The 19,527-nt window shown below is 35.5% G+C and overlaps 1 protein-coding gene across 1 annotated transcript in view; it reads left to right on the top strand.

Moving 5' to 3' along the window:
• Positions 1 to 19,527, top strand: part of CSMD3 (CUB and Sushi multiple domains 3) — a 629,782-nt gene that overhangs the window by 507,472 nt on the left and 102,783 nt on the right. The window contains exons 33-35 of the mRNA XM_035317227.1: positions 15,757 to 15,870; positions 16,548 to 16,643; positions 17,532 to 17,735. Of these exons, the coding sequence (XP_035173118.1) occupies positions 15,757 to 15,870; positions 16,548 to 16,643; positions 17,532 to 17,735 (414 nt within the window). The remainder of the gene's footprint in view (positions 1 to 15,756; positions 15,871 to 16,547; positions 16,644 to 17,531; positions 17,736 to 19,527) is intronic.

Below are 19,527 nucleotides of genomic sequence, written 5' to 3'. Positions count from 1 at the left end.
TTGTTTGTTTGTTTTTAACCCTGTAGAAATTTGAGTTAAAAATGGTTTTGCAGATGCTTTTATAAACTTATTTGTTTGCTTACTAAATTCAGTTTGCTTACTGATGGACTGTTGGAGATGTTTCTCCCTTGCTGTTCCCTTCAAGGTAGCTTTGAAGATGTTAGAAGTCTAAGAGAAAGCTGTAATAATTGAGGAAAAATGGCTGAAAGCTGGCTTCAGAATATATATATATATATATATATATAATATAAATATATATATATAAATATATAAATATATATATTTGGGGGGGGGTATATAGAAAGAAATAGGTAATTTGAAACAAACAGTAAGGAACAGTTTGTACTTCTTTATAAAGTCTCACAGTTCTAACTAGTAGTTCTGAAAATGTAAATAATCATCTGATCTTCCAGCAATGACAGTAATGTTTTTCTGAGAGTAAAATAGTTGAAGGAGATTCAACCTTCTGGTTGATAAAACAGTTCAAAGCATAATTATATGTATTACATGTAAAATATATTAATGTATTCAAACATGTCTCCATTTTTAATGTTTGTAAATTGCCAATTACTAAGATCAAAGGATTCTAGATTTTTATTACAATTTGAGAAAATCAAGACTGTCAATAATATAGTCAAATATGAAATGATTTATTCTACCTGCAACCTGTTCAATTGTAATGTGCATATATAATTAGCTGATATAAAATGGAGAATAAACTGTTTCTGTCCTTCTTTTAGTGCATTCTCCTTTCTGATTATAGAAGATAATATCCTATGCTGTGTATAATAGAACTGGAATAGTATCAGATTTTGAAACTTAGTACCTTTATAAAATAAAACTTTATTTAAAATATGCATATATGTACCTCCATTAGAAATTTGTAAGTATTATTTCTGTCACTGTCACTATTTTTATTCTTAAACATTATAAAATATTAAGTGAGATACACAGACTTCACCAGGAAGGTTGAGTCACCATCCCTGGAGGTCTTTAAAAGATGTTTAGATGTAGAGCTTAGTGATACGGTTTAGTGGAGGACTTGTTAGTGTTAGGACCGAGGTCGGACTAGGTGATCTTGAAGGTCTCTTCCAACCTAGACTATTCTGTGATTCTGTTATAGTCAGGTATCAGACAGTGTATCAGTTACCATATTAAAATGATGAAGACTGCAGACTTAGTTTCATATTCATTAAAATTTAGACCTAAATAAATTTGAAATACTCAGAGGAATACACACTGCTATTAAAACAACTGAAGTACTGGACAATAGCATAATTTGCTTAAATACATTCTGCAATCCCATCACTTATTCATATCTACATAAGTATTTATATCAAGACTTTACAGTCTTAATAGCTATAAAATCTGAAGATATAGACCTGGATCTTAAGAATTACCATCATTCCAGGTCACAAAACAAAGGTAGGGAGCTGCCTACCACAATGTCCTTTTAACAGCAATAAATCTGGAAAACCAGGTAAAAGTGTAACCTCAGGAAAATACTCACTGGTTGTTCTCAGAAGATCCTTCTCAGTCACCATTAATCTGTACTTAAAGGATTTCCTAATCAATAGGAAGCACATTTGTTTTTAGTAGCTCCTTATGAGTCTTTCTGCCATTAATTTGTATCACTGTTTTTTAGCCTATATAGGTTTAGTCTTTGTGATATAATTTAGCAAGCGGTTCCACATCTTAAACATGTATTGTATAAAGAAATGTCTTCCCAGTTTTAAATGTGTTATAGACATTTGCACTTGCTGGTCTCCAGTTCTTATACTTGAAAGGACAGTAAAATAATTCCCTGTTCAATTTCTCTATTCACCTCACAATTTTATAGATTGCTATCATATTTGCCCCTTAATCATCTCATTTCTAGAAAGAAGAATTTATATCTGTTCATGATGAAATAGGGACAACTGCATATTTTCTTGTTATCCTGTTCATCCTTCTCTATACTTTTTCTAATTTCACTCTTTTTTTTTTTTTTTTTTTTTTTTTTTTACAGAGGGCAGAGAAGAAATTCTATCCCCTGCACTCTAGATTTTCACATCTGTCTTATAATTGCTTGTTGTTCTCTGCTCTTTTCTTAATAACCGCTAGTATTTTATTTCTTTTCTGGCAATACTGAATGCACAACTGATGTTTCATAGGAATTATCTTTTATAACCTCAAGATCTTAGTCCAAGATAGTTAATAGATAAGTCAAAGCCTGTCATTGTGAATATAAAGTAGGATTATTTTTTAATTCATGTGCACTACTTTACACTTATCTACACTGAATTTTATCTAATACTTAATCACATCATTCATTAGCATAATGTGTTTCTGTAACTTTTCTGTTAGTTCTTGCTTTTACTTCTTTAATAACATAACACTATCAACATATTTTGTAACTGTTTTTTTAAAAATCTTTTAAAATAATTTAATGATATATTGAAAATCACAATTCCTGACACACATTCTCTGAATCAAGAAAACTATTTATAACAGTTGTTGTTTCCTAAATTTGAACCATTTTTTTTTGTGTTTGTTTGTTTTTGTTTTGTTTTGTTTTGTTTTTCTTCTTTTGAAGAGTATTTGCAGAAATAGCTTACGGATTGCTTTTCAGAAACTGTGAAATGAGATTCTTTCTATAGTTAACATATGTATAATTTCCTTAAGATAAAAAATCTAACCCATATCCTAAGTGATTGCACAGAAATGCTGTGTAATGTAACTCAATGGAAATATAGTATAAAAGCTTTCTAATTGGTAATGCATGATACTATACAATTTTGGCTGATATAGTCATAAAGTTAAATCCATGCTGGATAAGGACCTGATTAGTTAATCTTGCAGGATCATTGGGTGTTACCAGCACTAATTTATCTGGTTTCATAGACATTAAAGCTCTCAAACTTTGCCTTCTTACTTGATAAAACAGCATTGTAAAACACAGCATGTTTAAAATACATATGTTCATATGTGTACATTGTGTTCTTATGTACACAATTCTCTCATTATTCTGGTTTTAGGTAGGACTATAACATTAATCATTAATAGACCTGAAAAGTAGTATCATAGATAGATACTGTGTTGGATGACAGAAAAATACGTAATTAAAAACAATTACTACAAAAGAACTAACCTAGCTGAAAAAAGGCTATAAGTAGGACTGAAACAATATAGGAAAATTTCTGCAGATTTAATGATAAGTGTTTTGATGGGATATTTTGAAACGATAATGTGCTTTTACCTCAAACAATGTAATACATAACACCTATGTTATTTTACAGGTATCATCAGTTGGCTTTTCCACACAACTCTTCCCCACATTAAATCAATTCTAAATTTATTATTCTTACTCTAGTCAGTACTCTGTGTCTGTTTACTTACTCTCAGTCCATTAAATAAAATGTGGTTGTTGCTTATAGCCATCTATTTTCATGAGAAACTATTCTACTTGGGCTTTATTATCATCTTTAACCTCTTTTCTCTGGTTTAGAAATACCAGTGGCAATATTTCAGAGAGAATGGTATGATTTTTAACTCAAAGTTTTGAGCCTAATATTCTTCAAAAAAAAAAAAAAAAAAAGTGTTTTAAATATAGTGTTATGCTGTAAGTGGGCAACAGATAATCCATGAAGAATTCAAAAGTTTGCCGGCACGCCACAGTTATTAGAAAAATGTTAGCATGTAGTAGTGTTTGTTTGTTTGCTTGCTTCCTGGTTAGTTCATATGCTTTTATTTTGCTTTGTGATCTATTTTTTCCTTTTTGCATCTCTTTTTCTGCAGTACTTTTCACTGGCTTTCCCAAGTGCTTTGTTTTATCTCTTATGCCTATTATTATATCCCCTCTATTTTTATAAAGAACTAAATGAAAGTAACTCAAAGAACATGCATGTTGGCATTGAACAGTCAAATCTGTGATGCTTGATTTTTTTTTTTTTTCATATTGAGCAAATCAACATTTTGGAATCAGTATAAATACATTAGTTTTCTGGCTAAAATAAAGTCAATGTTTCCCCACACTAAACAGAATACCAAAATGGGTAATATTTGTTTGTTTGTTTGTTTGTTTTCATTAACTGTTACTGTTATATACATTGTACACTATAAAATTGGATAAAAATGTATCTAACAACATTTCCTTAAAGTGGAAGTTTAACATGATTTTTGTGATAAAAGCAACATACATAAATTAAAAAAAAAAAAAAGAAAAAAGAAAAAAGAAAGCATTAGTAAACAGTTTATGATATTTTTTTCTATCTACAAGTACCCCTGTTTCATGCCAAGTCTCTCTCCACAGGGCTGCTCTCAATGTGTTCTCCCAGTCTGTACTCATCTGGAATTACCCCGACCCAGGTGCAACACCTTGCACTTGGACTTGTTGAACCTCATGCAGTTCACATTGATCCACTTCTCCAGCCTGTCAATGTCCCTTTGAATGTCATCTCTTCCTTCTTTGATATCAACTGCACCACTGAGCTTGGTGTTGTCTGCAAGCTGGCTGAGAGTACACTCAATCCCATCATCACTGTCATTGATGAAGGTATTGAATAGCACTGGTCCCAAAACAGACCCCTGAGGGACATCACTCATCACCAGCCTCCACCTGGACATAGAACCATTGACCACTACTCTCTGGGTATGGCCATCGAGCCAATTCCTTACCAACTGGATAGTCCACCCGTTGAATACATATCTTTCCAATGTAAAGATTAGAATGTCACGTGGGACCATGTTGAAGGCCTTACAGAAGTCCAAGTAAATGACATCAGTCAGTCTTCCCTCGTTGACTGATGCAGTTACTCCATCACAGAAGGCCACCAGATTGGTCAGGCATGATTTGCCCTTGGTGAAGCCATGCTGGCTGTCTCGGATCACCTCCTTGTCCTGCATGTGCCTCAGTATTGACTCAAGGAGGATTTGTTCCATGATCTTGCCAGGTACAGAAGTGAGGCTTACCAGTCTGTAGTTCCCTGGGTCTTCCTTTCTACCTTTTTTAAAAATGGGAGTGATGTTTCCCCTTTACTAGTCACTGGAGATTTCACCTGACTGCCATGATTTTTCAAATATGCATGTCATCAGGTCCCATAGACTTGTCATTGTTAAGTTGCATCCTGAACTTGCTCTTTGCTTACAGTGGGAGGCAGGACTCTGTTCCCGCAGCCAAGATGCTCAGGGCTTTGAGAGATGTGGGAATCCTGACCACTAGTGAAGTCTGAGACAAAGAAGTTTTTAAGTACCTCTGCCTTCTCTGCGTCTGTTATTACCAGTTCTCCATCTTCATTTGTCAAAGGCAGTACACTCTCCTTAGTCATTCCTTTGTGGCCAATGTACCCATAGAATTTCTTCTTGTTATTCTTTGCATCCCTCGACAAGTTTAGTTCTGTCAGTGCTTTGGCTTTACTGATCCTATCCCTGCACATCCAAACATACATTTCTGTATTCTTCCCAGGGCACGTGTCCCGGTTTCCACCCTCTGTGCATTTCCTTTTTTTGCCTAAGTTTGATCAGCAGATCCTTATTCAACCATGCATGTTTCCTACCTTCCCTGCTTGATTTATTGCACATGGGAATAGAGAGCTCTTGCACTCTAAGAAAATAGCCTTAAAGAGTTGACAGCTCTGATCAGATCCTCTGTCCCCAAGGATCGTGTCCCATGGCATCTCATCCACTAATTCTTTGAACAGCTGGCTCTTCTGAAATTCAGGGTCCTGAGTATGCTCTTAGCCAGGCCCATTTCCCTCAGGATCATCAACTTAACCAGGGCATGGTCACTGCAACCCAGGCTTCCTCCAGTCTTAACCTCTTTAATGAGTTCATCTGCATTGGTGACCACCAGGTCCAGTAACGCTTCTCCTCTGGTTGGTTTGTCTAATACCTGGATGAGGAAGTTGTCTTCAATGCACTCCAGGAGTCTCCTGGATTGCTTACTGCCTGCCACAAAGCTTTCCCAGCAAACACCTGTGTGGTTGAAATCCCCCAGGAGGATGAGAGCCTGTAAGTCAATGCTTCTTGTAGCTGGAGCAAGAAGGCCTCATCAACAGGCTCATCTTGATCAAGAGGCCTATAGTAGACCCCAACCACAAGGTATCCTTCGTTGGTCCAGCCCTTAATTTTTATTGACACACTCTCAGCCCACCCCTCTCTAGACATACGCAAATCTATGGGGCAAGATGGGATCCACTCAAGGGTATTGAGGGAGGTGGCAGAAGTATTCACCAAGCCTCTTTCCATCACTTATCAACAGTCCTGACTATCAGGGGAGGTCCAGTGGACTAGCGGCTAGCAAATGTGATGATCATCCAAAAGAAGGGCTGGAAGGAGGATCCAGGAAACTACAGGCCTGTCAGTCAGACCTCACTGCTGGGGAAGGTTATGGAGCAAATCATCTTGAGTGCCATCTCACAGCACAATGCAGAACAACCAGGTAATCAGGCCCAGTCAGCGTGAGTTTATGAAAGACAGGTCCTGCTTGATGAATCTGATCTCCTTCTATGACAAGGTGACCCACTCAGTGGATGAGGGATTGCGGATGTGGTCTACCTAGATTCAGTAAGGCGTTTCTCTGTTTCCCATAGCCTTCTTCTGGAGAAACTGTCTATTCATGGCATGGACAGATATATGCTTCATTGGGTTAAAAACAGCCTGGATGGGCAGGACAGGACTCCATGGCAAAAGGAGTTAAATACAATTGGAGGCCAGTGACTAGTGGTGTCCCCCAGGGTTCAGTACTGGGGCCACTTCTCTTCAATATCTTAATCAGTGATCTGGATGAGGAGATCGAGTTCACCATCAGGAATTTTGCAGATGACACCAAGGTAAGTGCAGGTATTGGTCTGCTCAAAGGTAAGAAGACTGTACAGAGGGATCTGGATAGACTGGACTGATGGGCTGAGGCCAACTGTACAAGGTTCAACAAGATTAAATCCTGGGCCCTGTACCTGGGGCACAACAACCTCATGCAACACTACAGGCTGGGGGAAGAGTGTCTGAAAAGCTGCCTAGCAGAAAGGGACTTGGAGGTATTGTTCAATAGCTGGTTGAATATGAGCCAGCAGAGTGCTCAGATGGCCCTGAAGGCCTACAGCATCCTGGTTTGTATTAGAAACAGTGTTGCCAGCAGCATCAGGGAAGTGACTGTCCCTCTGTGCTCAGCTCTGGTAAGGCAGCACCTCAGACACTGTGTTCAGTTTCATTGAGGTGCTGGATCACATCCAAAGAATGGCAACAAAACTGATCAAGGGTCTAGAGAACAAATCGTATGAAAAGCAGCTGAGGGAGCTGAGGTTGTTTAGCCTACAGAAAAAGAGGCTTATAGGAGACCTTACTGCACTGTACAATTACCTTAAAGGAGGCTATAGCGAGGTGGGGATTAGTATTTTCTCTGAAACACCAAGTGATCAGAGGAGGGAATGGCCTTCAGTTGTGCCAGGGAAGGTTTAGGTTGGATATTAGGAAAAAAATCTTGACTGAAAGGGTTGTGAAGTTTTGGAACAGGCTGCCCACGGAAGTAGTTGATTCACCATCCCTGGAGGTCTTCAAAAAACATGTAAATGTAGAGCTTAGTGACATGGTTTAGTGGTGGACTTGGCAGTGCTAGGTTAACAGTTGGACTAAGTGATATTAGAGGCCTTTTCCAACCTACATGATTCAATGATTCTATGAAATTCAACATTGTAGGTAGACAATCAATTTTAAGAACTGTAGTACCTAGTCAGAAAGGTAAGATAGAGTTTTTGTCTGCAGGAATAAATAAACCAGCACTGCCTATTTAAAGAAATAATAACAGACTCTTGAATTTCAGGTTAGTCAAATTAAAACAAACCAAAATAAAGAAAATAAAATTGTGTGGTGTTTCTTTCAGGTCTCTGTTACAAAGCAGATATAAGACATAGTAATATTACTTGTTATTATCACATATATTCAATATAATACAATATAATAAGCATATATAGTATTTAAACTTAAATTTACAGGTTTTTAGTTTTTAGGGTTGTTTTGTCTTTTTGTGTGTTTGTTTGTTTTCTGTGCTATTGTGCTGCTTCAGGAAGGGCTTCACATATATTCATAATGAGTCAAGCCAGGAAAGAGGGATGTGAGCTGCAGAAAGGGGAAGCAGAAAGGGAAATTGAATTCTGAGGCTTGGAGTAAAATGAGAATTTATGAAATCTAATCAACATAGCTGATTTTAGGAGGGAACAAGAAACGTGTGTATTACGAGAATTCACTCCTCTTCCAAATTCAGGATAAGGCCTGAGTGCCATTTCTCTCCCATTCCATTTTGTATGGAATTATGTCTCTGTGGGGAAATATGTGTCTATATTTTTTCTCTACAATTTCACTTGACTCTTTTGTATGCTGAGCTACTAGTGTTTCTAACTGCCCCATCCTGTGTCCCTGAACACACTCTTGCCTCTTCATACCTTTATATAAAGTTTATTTTTCTTAAAAATGAGAAAACATTGCACTTCCCATCTTTTTTTCCCCTCCTGCTCTGGAAATGCAGGAATACAGTAATGTGAAAAAGGACCAATCAGCATGCCTTCACTCAGCACTTCCTTTACAAAAGAAAAACAAAGGGAGAAACAGAGTGTGGGCTACAGCTCAGACCTTTTGGGGTGTTTTCTTCCCCTTGATGGAAGGAGGAAAGCAGCACCTAAAATAACCAGAATTCTTTATGCCCTCCCTTACCTATCCCTTGTTTGCAGAAAGAATACTATATTCTTTTTTATCCTCCCTCATCTTCTGGATGTTCTGCAATGAGATGAACGACTCCACCTGAGAACATAATCGCTAAGACTACCAATGAGCAGATAGCTCATGATCAAAGGCAGAAAGTTCAGTTAAGGCTTTTTCCCTGTCCCAGTACAGTCAACTAGCACACCTATGCATGGCTTGGAAATCTCTACTATATTTATATTGACCATTATTTTAAAATGTGACCTCATTGAGTTATTTTTTTTTTCTAATAATATTACACTAATATTATACATATGATAATATAAAAATATAATTACATTATATTTGAGGGCTTCTGTAGATTTGTGATGTCTTTTTGAAGTTGCTATATACATTAGGAAACGTGAAAGAGTAATCCAGCCTCAGTAGCTATAGAAAAATGTATATAGCTATATATTCATGTGTATTATTCCTGTTCCTTCTATCTCTTCATACCTTTTACATATTTTAATTTTCAATTATTTAATGTTTTCTCTTTATTGTTGCATCTGATTATTTTTGTATCATTATATCAATTCCATTCATCTGCAATTGCTCAAGTCACTTGCCCTAGTTAATAATTATCTATTGAGGGTAAGCAGCTCTCTACCCTTACTTATGACAGTAAAAACATCACTTCTGGTGGTGTACACCTAAGCCCATCACTAGCTTTATTTTGACATCTAGTCTGCAGTTCACCCTAGAAGCTTATACTATTCAAATTATTTTTTGTTGTTTCCAAGTTCAGGAATAGTAGACAGCTGTTTTATAACTGCTATTTGCATTGAAATTGTTTGAGATTTGCCCAACAGTATACTACTAGTAGGGACTCTACATTTTATTCACAAACAATTATTTTTCCTGTTATACTACAGCATATGCTAATAAGTATCAACCACTATAGAGATATCTAACATATCACTATCAATTACTGCTACAGGAACAAAGTAGATTGAATATATTAACAGTAGCTGATAGACAACCAAATGTTTGGAAATGTAAGAGGAGAAATATTTCACTACTATTTTTATTTTAAAACTAAATAATAGCAAAACTACTACTACAAAGATACTCCACTATTGCTAAGTCAAATACGTATTCCACTGCATAGTAAAAGATCATGTCTTCCAATTTGTGTGTGAGCTGGTGAAAATTAATTTAACTCAGTGAAAACAATATTTCTATATGCATGAATTCTATAAGATCACCTCTTTTTTTGTTACGACCTTTCAGTCTTTCCCTTCAAAAACCTTCTCTGTGTTTACTAAATAATTCATTTTTGAAGAGTCCAACATACACTCAAGTTGTATTTCAGTTTTTCTGGACATTTTTTCTCAGGTAGAAAGGGTTGAATATCAATTTATTTATTGTCAATATGAGTAAAATTTAATTTAAAAATATTGAGTAAGTCCATCATTCCAGTGTGTTCCTAGGTCATAAAAAATACAAAAGTAAATTTCATACATTTTTTTCTTGTTGTTTTTATGAAGCTAAATACTTAAAGGGATTACTCACTGGGAACACTATGTTCCATCAGGAGAGCCTTGCATTTCTTGTTTCTTACTGATTACCTGTTACCTTTAATCATCACAAAGACGCTAGTGAGAGATTTCTCTTTTTCTGTCCTTTAATGACTTCTGAAGTTTCTAAACAATGCTAAGTTTGTGTATTTAAAAAAAAAAAAAAAAAAAAAAAAAAGTTTAAATTTGCTGCTATAATTCCTTTAAAAGCCTGATAGGGAAAACATCACACCTAAATCATAAGCAAAGAGAAGATGTCAACAGTGGAGTGGTGAAGAATTAGTTTTTTTTGTTGTTGTTTTTTTTGTTGTTGTTGTTGTTGTTTTTTCTCAGATTCACTGAACTCAAAAATTTCTGTTGCTGTCAGCAAGGCTCTATTTTTGAAAGATTGCTTAGTCTGGTGAACAAAATTCTGTATGAAATGATGAGAAGCTAGCTTCTGTGAAGTAACCTCAAATTCTGAGGAAGTCCTCTAGCTCTGTAATAGGGCTTCTGTCTGTACCACAACACCTTGACTTTTCAGTCACCATCAGAAGAAACCTATTGAGACTCCCTGCTTCCATTTTCATTTTTTAAAGAGTATAAAAGATTTATGTAAAACACCATGATCAAGCACAACTTAAAATTATCATTCATAGCAAATGGATGGCATTAGCTAGCTGTTTATGTCTTTCACACACAGTAACAGACTTTTTACTCCTGCTATTTAATAGTTCCTGGCTGCAGATGCATATATATATACAGAAAGTTGTAGAGGTAATTTGGGCCCTATTTGGGACATTAGTTAATATCATAAAGGCAGATGAATTACATCAGTAATAGACTTCATCTTAGAGCTTTCTGAGTTTCATAAGCCACAAAATATATCCCATTGATGTCAACGGGAAACCTCGGGTAAGGAAAGACAGCTCATCTTACTCCACTGAAACTATATGGACCATTGTATTAGTTGAATGTTCATAAGTCTGACAGGATTTACCCTAGAGTACTAAAAGAATTAACAAATGCTATAGCTGAACCCCCCTCAACAATTTACCAAAGGTCTTGGCAGCCTGGGAAGGTCCCTTCTGACTGGAAGCTGGCCAATGTTATACCTATCTACAAGAAGGGCACAAGAGAAGACCCGGGAGACTACACACCTGTAAGCCCCTGAAAAAGTTACGGGGAAGGTTGTCCTGGGGCATATTGAAAGGCATTTAAAGAACAAAGCTGTTATCAAACATAATCAACATGGGTTCACCAAGGAAAGCCCTGTCTTAGTAATTTGATCCCCTTCTATTATAAGATCTCCTGCTTAGTGGATGAAGGGAATATGGTGGAAGTAATCTTTCTGGATTTTAGTAAGATCTTTAATACTATGCCTCATAGTATCCTTCTGGACAGGTTATCCAACTGTGAGTTGAACAAGTACATGCTACACTGGGTGATGAACTGGCTTAACTGTAGAGCTCAATGGATTGTAGTGGACTGGGCTACATCTGGCTGGTGGGCAGTCACTAGTGGTGTTCTCAAGGGCTCAATTCTAGGGACAGTTCTGTTCAATATTTTTATCAATGATCTAGATACAATAGTCGAATGCAACCTCAGCAAGTTTGCTGATGATTCTAAACTGAGAGGTGCTGTTGGCTCCGTGGAGGGACAATAAGCCTTGCAGAGGAATCTAGATAGATTAGAGCATTGGACAGTCATCAATGGCATGAAATTCAACAAAGGTAAATGCTAGGTGCTGTACATGAGATGAAGTAATGTCAGACATAAGTACAGACTGGGAGACAAATGGCTAGAGAGCAGCTCAGCAGAAAGGGATTTGAGGGTGCTGATTGACTGTAGACTCAACATGAGTCAACAGTGTGCCCTGGCAGCCAAGAGGGCAAACAGCATTGTGGAGTGCATTTAACACAGCATAGCCAGCCAGACAAAATAGGTGATTCTCCCACTATATTTAGGCTTGGTGCAGCTTCATCTTGAATATAATGTGCAGTTCTGGTCTCTAAAATATAAAAAGGATACTAAGATGCTTCAATGCATCCAGAGGAACAACAAAGCTGGTAAAAGGGTGCAAGGTATCTCCTATGAGGAGAGGCTGAGGACACTTGGTTTGTCTAGTTTGGAGAAATGGAAGCTAAGAGGTTACCTTATTGCTTTATACAGCTTCCTGAGGAAAGGAAATGGAGAGGGTGGTGCTGATCACTTCTCCCTGGTAAGCAATGATAGGATGCAAGGTAATGGCACTAAGCTGAGCTAGGGGAGATTCAGACTAGATATTAGGAAGAAATTCTTTACCATGAAGGTCGTCAAACACTGGAAGAGGTTTCTGAGTGAGGTGGTTGATGCCCCATGCCTGTCAATGTTCAAGAGACATTTGAATAATGCCCTTAATCATACAACCGTAGAATCACAGAAAGATTTGTTGAAAAGGACCCTAAAGATCATCTAGTTACAACAACCCTGCCATGGGGAGGGACACCTCCCACCAGATCTGGTTGCCCAAAGTCCCATCCAACCCATCCGTGGATACTTTCAGCCTTAACCTATTACTACACTCCTTGATAAAAAAAAGTATTTCCACATCTTTTCTATAGGCCTCTTTAAGTAAAGGAAGGTCTCCCCAGGCTGAACAATCCCAATTCTCTCAACTTGTATTCATGGGGGAGATGTTCCAGCCCTCAGATCATCCTCAGGGCACTCTTGACTTGCTACAACAGGTCTATCTTCTTATGTTGGTGCCCCTGGGGCTAAGCCACTTACTCTAAGTGGAGTCTCACAAGAACAGAGCAGAGGGGGAGAACCACCTGCCTGACCTGCTGTCCACAATTCTTCTGATGCAGCCCATGATACGGTTGGCTTTCCAGGCTGCAAGCACACATTGACAAGCTCGTGCTGAGCTTTTTATCAACCAACCCTCCTAAGCCCTTCTCCTCAGAGCTGATCTCAATCCATTCTCTAGCCTGTATTTGTTCTTGGAATTGCCCTGACCCAGGTGCAGGACCTTGCACTTGGCCTTGTTGTACATGAGGTTCACACAGGCCCACCTCTCAAGTCTGCCAATGTCCCTCTGGATGGCATCCATTCCCTCCAGTGTGTCAACTGCACCAAACAGCTTGTTATCATCAGCAAGCATGCAGAGGGTGCACACAATCCCAATGCTCATGTCACTGGCATAAATCTTAAATATTGTCGGTCCCAATACTGGTCACTGAGGAATGCCACCTGTCATTTGTCTCTACCTGGACAACAAGCCATTGACTGTAACTCTTTGAGTGCGACCATTCAGCCAGTTCCTTATGTACTGAGTGGTCCATCTGTCAAATCCATGTCTCTCCAATTTAGAGATAATAATATGTTTTCACTTTTGGTTATCCCTGAAGTGGTAAGACAGTTGGACTTGATGAACATTGTAGTTCATTTACATGTAGTTCATTGCACATGAACTTAACTTTCTTTTTTCATTTTTTTTTTTTTTTTTTTCTTTTCATTTTATTTTATTTTATTTTATTTCTTCTCTTCTCTCCTTTTCTTTTCTGTCTTCCTTTTTCTTCTTTCTTTTTTCTTTTTTCTGAGCTATAAGTTCAATTTGATCTGTATTTGTATAGAAATTGACCTTTGAACTTGGCCCACTCTACATTATAATTGCCATGTACTTAGCCCATTAAAACACAAATATAGTTCATCAATTCTGTTTTTACAGTTTTCCCATGATACAGCTCATGCTAATAGTTACGCCTCAGAACTTGCCTGAAATTTCTGTACATAGCTTGTAACTTTTCATGATATGTAAAATAGCAGTGGAAGTCACAAAGCACTTTATTTGGCTCAATGGCAAAGTGGACTTCACTGAGTGTGAAAATTTGAGGAAAATATAAACGTGAATACAACATGATGGAAGTAATTAGATGGATTAAGTTTGTTAGTTATTTTCAGCAACACCACAGTGAAGATGTATGCAGCTAAATATTTTAAAAATAAGCAGAGCTAGTAAAAATAAAATAATAATAATAATAATTTTCTGAAGATTGGAGGAAAAGTAAAGATATTTTTTTAATCTCACTTATGGTTCATCCTAAAGATAGACAAAATACTTTGTAAATGTCTCATGGAATTGTTCTTTTAATTACTTTTTTTGAACATTTTATAAACTCCGCATCCATACTTTCACTTCAAAAAGAGATTCTCATTTCAAAAATGGACTTCATTGCTTCTTGAAAATAGTTTATTATAAGATCCCAAGTTAGCAGAATACAACTGCCATTTTTTTACATTAATGAGCACATAGAAAAGGAAATAGGACAAGGAGAAAGAAAAGAAAAAGGAAAAAAATAAAAAGAAAAAGGAAAAGGGAAAAAAGGAAAAAGGAAAAGGCAGAGGGAGAGGGAAAGGAAAAGGGAAAGGAAAAGGAAATCAGTACATTTTTTATGTACTAATCTTAAAGCTTTATTAGAATGTATACTTTGGAAGAACTATAAGTGGCTAGCTTCTTCTATTACAATAAAATATAGCAGATAAAGATATTACTGACCATATGGCAAAGAAATATATTCTCCAGTGGCAACACATCAGAATATTTATCACTAAATGCCTAACCTGGATAATGAACCAGAACCAGAAAGTGGTTCTGTTTAGGTTCTGTTCTTAGTAGGTGTTACTATTCCTACAAATATATATCTTCTTCCATCCTTTTTACCCCTTTATACTCCTTAAGCCACTTTTCTGGCAAATTGCTAGTAATGGTGATAAAATTAGGATGTAAATGTTTTGTTGATATTTGGGTCAGAATTAATCCAAACTGTTTTTTTTTTTTTTTTTTTTTTTTTTTTCTGTTTTAATTAATGTATATAGTGAAAGGGCAAATACCTGTGATGTGAAAGTGCTAAGACCTCTGAACTTAAGTGCAAAAGTAACATTATTGAATTCAGTTGCTCATCTAGCATGACTAAAAAGTAAATATCTTTGTGACTAAAACAAAAAATACATTTGTGATTCAGCATATGAATTCCCAGATGTTTGTTACTTTGAGTTAGTTGCTCATTTATTTTGCAAATATAAAAGATACACTGAATGTTAATGCTCTTAAGACGAATTCCAAGGTCTGTGAAACTTACAGAGGCTTATCAACAAAATGAATGGATAAAACAACATATATAAGAATATGCCGAGATTATAAAGGAGGATCTTGAACTGAGAAATTTGGTGGGGAGGGAAAAGTAGAGAATTTGAAGGTATAAAAACAGACTTTTTTTCCCCTAATTACTAAAATTTTCTAACAATTATGTGTATGATTGTGTACCTTCGTTGCCTATTCTCTATATACAGAATTACATTTCTATCCATTTAATGCTGTTATGTTATGAAAAATAACATTATACACATGGAAAATTAATTAAATGTTCAGGGAAATCAGCCAATAAATATGTTTTCAATTAAAATATTTTAATGCAGAATATTAATGTATTTTTTTTTTTTCTTCTCATTTTATCCCCCATTTTTGGCTGTTGGTGCTTCTTGCTTTTTCTCCTTCTTGTTTGATCAGTGGTTTTTGGCCAGTTTGTATTTTTCCAGACATCACTCCACGATGTGGTTGAAGTATATGATGGCCCATCTCTGCAGTCATCATTGTTATCTTCTCTCTCAGGATCACATTCAGGTATCTGTTAACAGAACTGTCATTAAACCGTCATCTATTTTATATAAACTATAAAGATAGTGTAGCTGAATAAAAAAAAAAGAAAAAAAAAGGAAAGAAAAGAAAAGACAACAGTCATAGTTTCTAAGATACTGTTCAGGGAAATACATGAAATCAGTATTTTCAAATAAAAACCTAATCACGCAAAACTGTGTTCATCAATGAAGATATAAAAGCCAAGTGGATTTTTTTTTTATATATTTAGTTGTTACAGTGTGTATTTGGGGAATCTTACTTTATGCCTCTATTACTTTTATCTAGTGAGCAATCTGAAAGGGATATTATACATTTAAAAGAGCATATTTTTTATAGCAAAATGAAATTGTATAGATTATGTGCATGTTGACTTGACTTACAGAGGCATGGTGTGTATATACATAAATATATATATACTTTTTATAAGGGAAAAATATATATTCATAATAACCGTGATGAGTTTTAGTCCCCATTTTCTAGAACAGCATGATACTGCGAACTTAAGATGTTGAATCTATCTTGCCAAGTTAAAGAAACAGAACAGGACCGAGGGGGGGGGGGCGGGGAGGATGGGGTTATCTGTAGAGTTGTTGATAGGCATTTTGTATGCTTCTTTAGTAAAAACTGATTATGATAGCTTTGTATTTGCTTTGTTTGAGTAGGTGAATCCCTTCCATTGAGCTCAGGTAACCAGATCACGGTTAGATTTACTTCAGTTGGACCAGCAACAGCTAAAGGATTTCATTTTGTTTATCAAGGTGAGAGAGCCTGGAAAAATTTGTAAATTTATTAATTTCTTCAGAAGTTCTAAATGATCAGAGAGGAACAGGCTGAAAATGAAAAGGAAAGTAATAGCCTGTTAATGATTTAACAAGTTTCATGATTTCTGCCTGTTTTTAAAAATAACGTTAATACCATTCTTTTATTTGTATTTTAAATGTTAAATCAAATAATTAAGAAGCATAAGGGAGGTTCCAAATTTAAGAAGGCAGTTATAGAATGCAGCTGTTTTTATGTTTGCTAATATGGTTGACTAATACTAGATATATCTTGCTGCTCAAACTGGTTTATCTCTCAATTTAAATATTAATAACTGCAAATGGTATTACCTGTGGGTGAATCAGTGATCTTTCTATTATTAAATTGCTTCCCTTCATTTACATTATTTGCCTTTTTATGGGTAAAACACAGAAATGGTTATACATCAGTACTTGCAACTGCAATCCATTCTTCTATGGATTCTAAATCCTGATCTGGAAGACATAATACACATTTAGAAATCCACATGAATAAATGTAAATACCTATCTGACACAGATTTTTTTTTTATTTTTTTTTTAAGCTATTAGATGAACATTTCATAGTGATATTTCTTTTCAGTGCCATTATAGAAATTTTTCATTATGGATTTTATGCACTGCTTTTTGTCTTGTCAAGGATATCACTGCTATGCACTTCTAAATAGTAACTCAGTCATCAGAAGTATGTAATCCACATTGTGAAGATCAAGTTGGGGATTAAGCAGATGTTCTTAACTGGCAAATAACTGAATGTTACTTCCAGTCATTTCAAATATTTGTGGTTCAAAATCTGTATTCCTCTACCAAATCTAAAATTAAGAATCCACAATTCTTTGTATGTTTGCAGCTGTTCCAAGAACAAGTGCAACACAGTGCAGCTCTGTGCCTGAACCAAGATTTGGAAAAAGGATTGGAAATGAATTTGCAGTTGGGTCATTGGTTCTTTTTGAATGCAATCCAGGATATATCCTTCATGGATCAACAGCAATTAGATGTGATACAGTACCAAATGCATTAGCACAGTGGAATGATTCACTCCCTACATGTGTCGGTGAGTTCTTTAGGCTTTTTAATAGAACTAATTGCTGCCTAAAATGTTGACCGTTATCTCTAGCTGAATGTGTTCCTTCGTTGTCATCCACACAATATTTTACTCCTGCTTACTTTTATTCATTTTCTTCTCCATTCAAGGTTAAGATTTTATTATCCTTTCAATTCTAACCTTGCTGCGATATTTCACTAGTTTCATGAACATACCCTTCTGTTATAAATTATGTTACCTTCTTTTACATTAACATCAGTGACATCTCTCATTTTCCTTTAATCAAGATTCAGAAATAACAGTTTATTCTCTGACTCCTTCAAGACTACGATGCTCTCACCTTTTGGATCCCTAATAAGATATTGTAAGCTCTTATGAAGAAGACTACTATATTAAAGATTTAAAAATAGTTAAGCTAATATTTCAATGCTTGTCAAAAAAAAAAAAGCAGTAATTTTCCAGAGCAGAAAATATATCTCGTCTTGTTCTGGCCACACAAGATTAAATTCTCAACATTTAAGTCTTAAATTAATGTGCATCCATTGACATTAATAAAACTGATCTGTACCAACTGGAAATCTGGTGATAGCTCTGAAAAGTCTCAGAGTAAGGAAATAAAATTATAATGGTGTATTTTTCCATAGGTTTACATCAAGGGCAAATACAACACATCCACTGCTGTGCATGTTATTTTTTAATAGTTTTTTTTGTTGTTTGTTTGTTTATAAATGAATCAAAATTGGTTGTCTTTTACATGGATTTTTTTTGCAATGCCATCAAACTTTTCCACCTGTAAAATCTGTTGCAGTACCAACTGCGCTATACATTAATTTTTTGCAAATTGAATACATTAAAAAAGATTCATTTTGAGGATGAAGGCATCTGAAGAACACAGTTCCCAACCCAAACAGAAAATGTATGTATGAGTTAAAGTTACTTTACTATTCTTGAAAGAGAATAGATTTTTTAGAAAAATCATCCTAACCTACTGCAAAACCACACTATGGAACTGACCTCAGCATTAAGAAGTACATAAACAGAGTTTTAGATAAGTGGAGAAGGAAGGGAAAAAGGAAAAAAAAGGTTTTAGTTAGGTTGTTTTTGCATCCTCTTTGCTTAATCATATGATGCTGCATGGTAGAGACTGAGTGGTTTTCAATAAAAAAAAAATGTTTCCTCCATAATACTAAAATCTTGACAGAGATTACGACTCAGTACCACTAGGGTAATATTAATAAAACAGGATTAACAATATATTATACATGAATAATGTTTATTTGGACTGTTTCAGTCAAAATGAATAGAACCATGATTTATGGTTCAGTAAGAAATTGAAGTATTTATCTATACTTCATTTATCCTCGATTACTAGAATCATAGAATCATAGAATATCCTGAGTTGGAAGGGACCCATAAGGATAATCAAGTCCAACTCCTGGCACTGCACAGATCTACCCAAAAGTTTAGACCATGTGACTAAGTGCACAGTCCAATTGCTTCTTCAATTCAGAAGGCTTGGTGCAGTGACTACTTCACTATAGTCACTACAGTTAAATCAATATAATTGTACTGTTTATACCCTTGAAATGAAATGTATTCACTTTTTTTTTTTTTTTCAGACATAACAATTCAGCAAAGTGTTGTAATAGTTATTTTGGTCATTGATCACAATATATTATATTATATACATATACATATATATATGTATATATATATATGCATATATGTGCATATATGTGCATATATATATATGCATATATATGTATATATATATATATATATATATATATATATATATATA

The sequence above is a fragment of the Oxyura jamaicensis genome, chromosome 2 (assembly GCF_011077185.1).
Source record: "Oxyura jamaicensis isolate SHBP4307 breed ruddy duck chromosome 2, BPBGC_Ojam_1.0, whole genome shotgun sequence".
Classification (NCBI taxonomy): Eukaryota; Metazoa; Chordata; class Aves; order Anseriformes; family Anatidae; genus Oxyura; species Oxyura jamaicensis.
The sequence above is the reverse complement of the archived record's forward strand: the minus strand, read 5'-3'. Positions and strand labels throughout refer to the sequence as shown.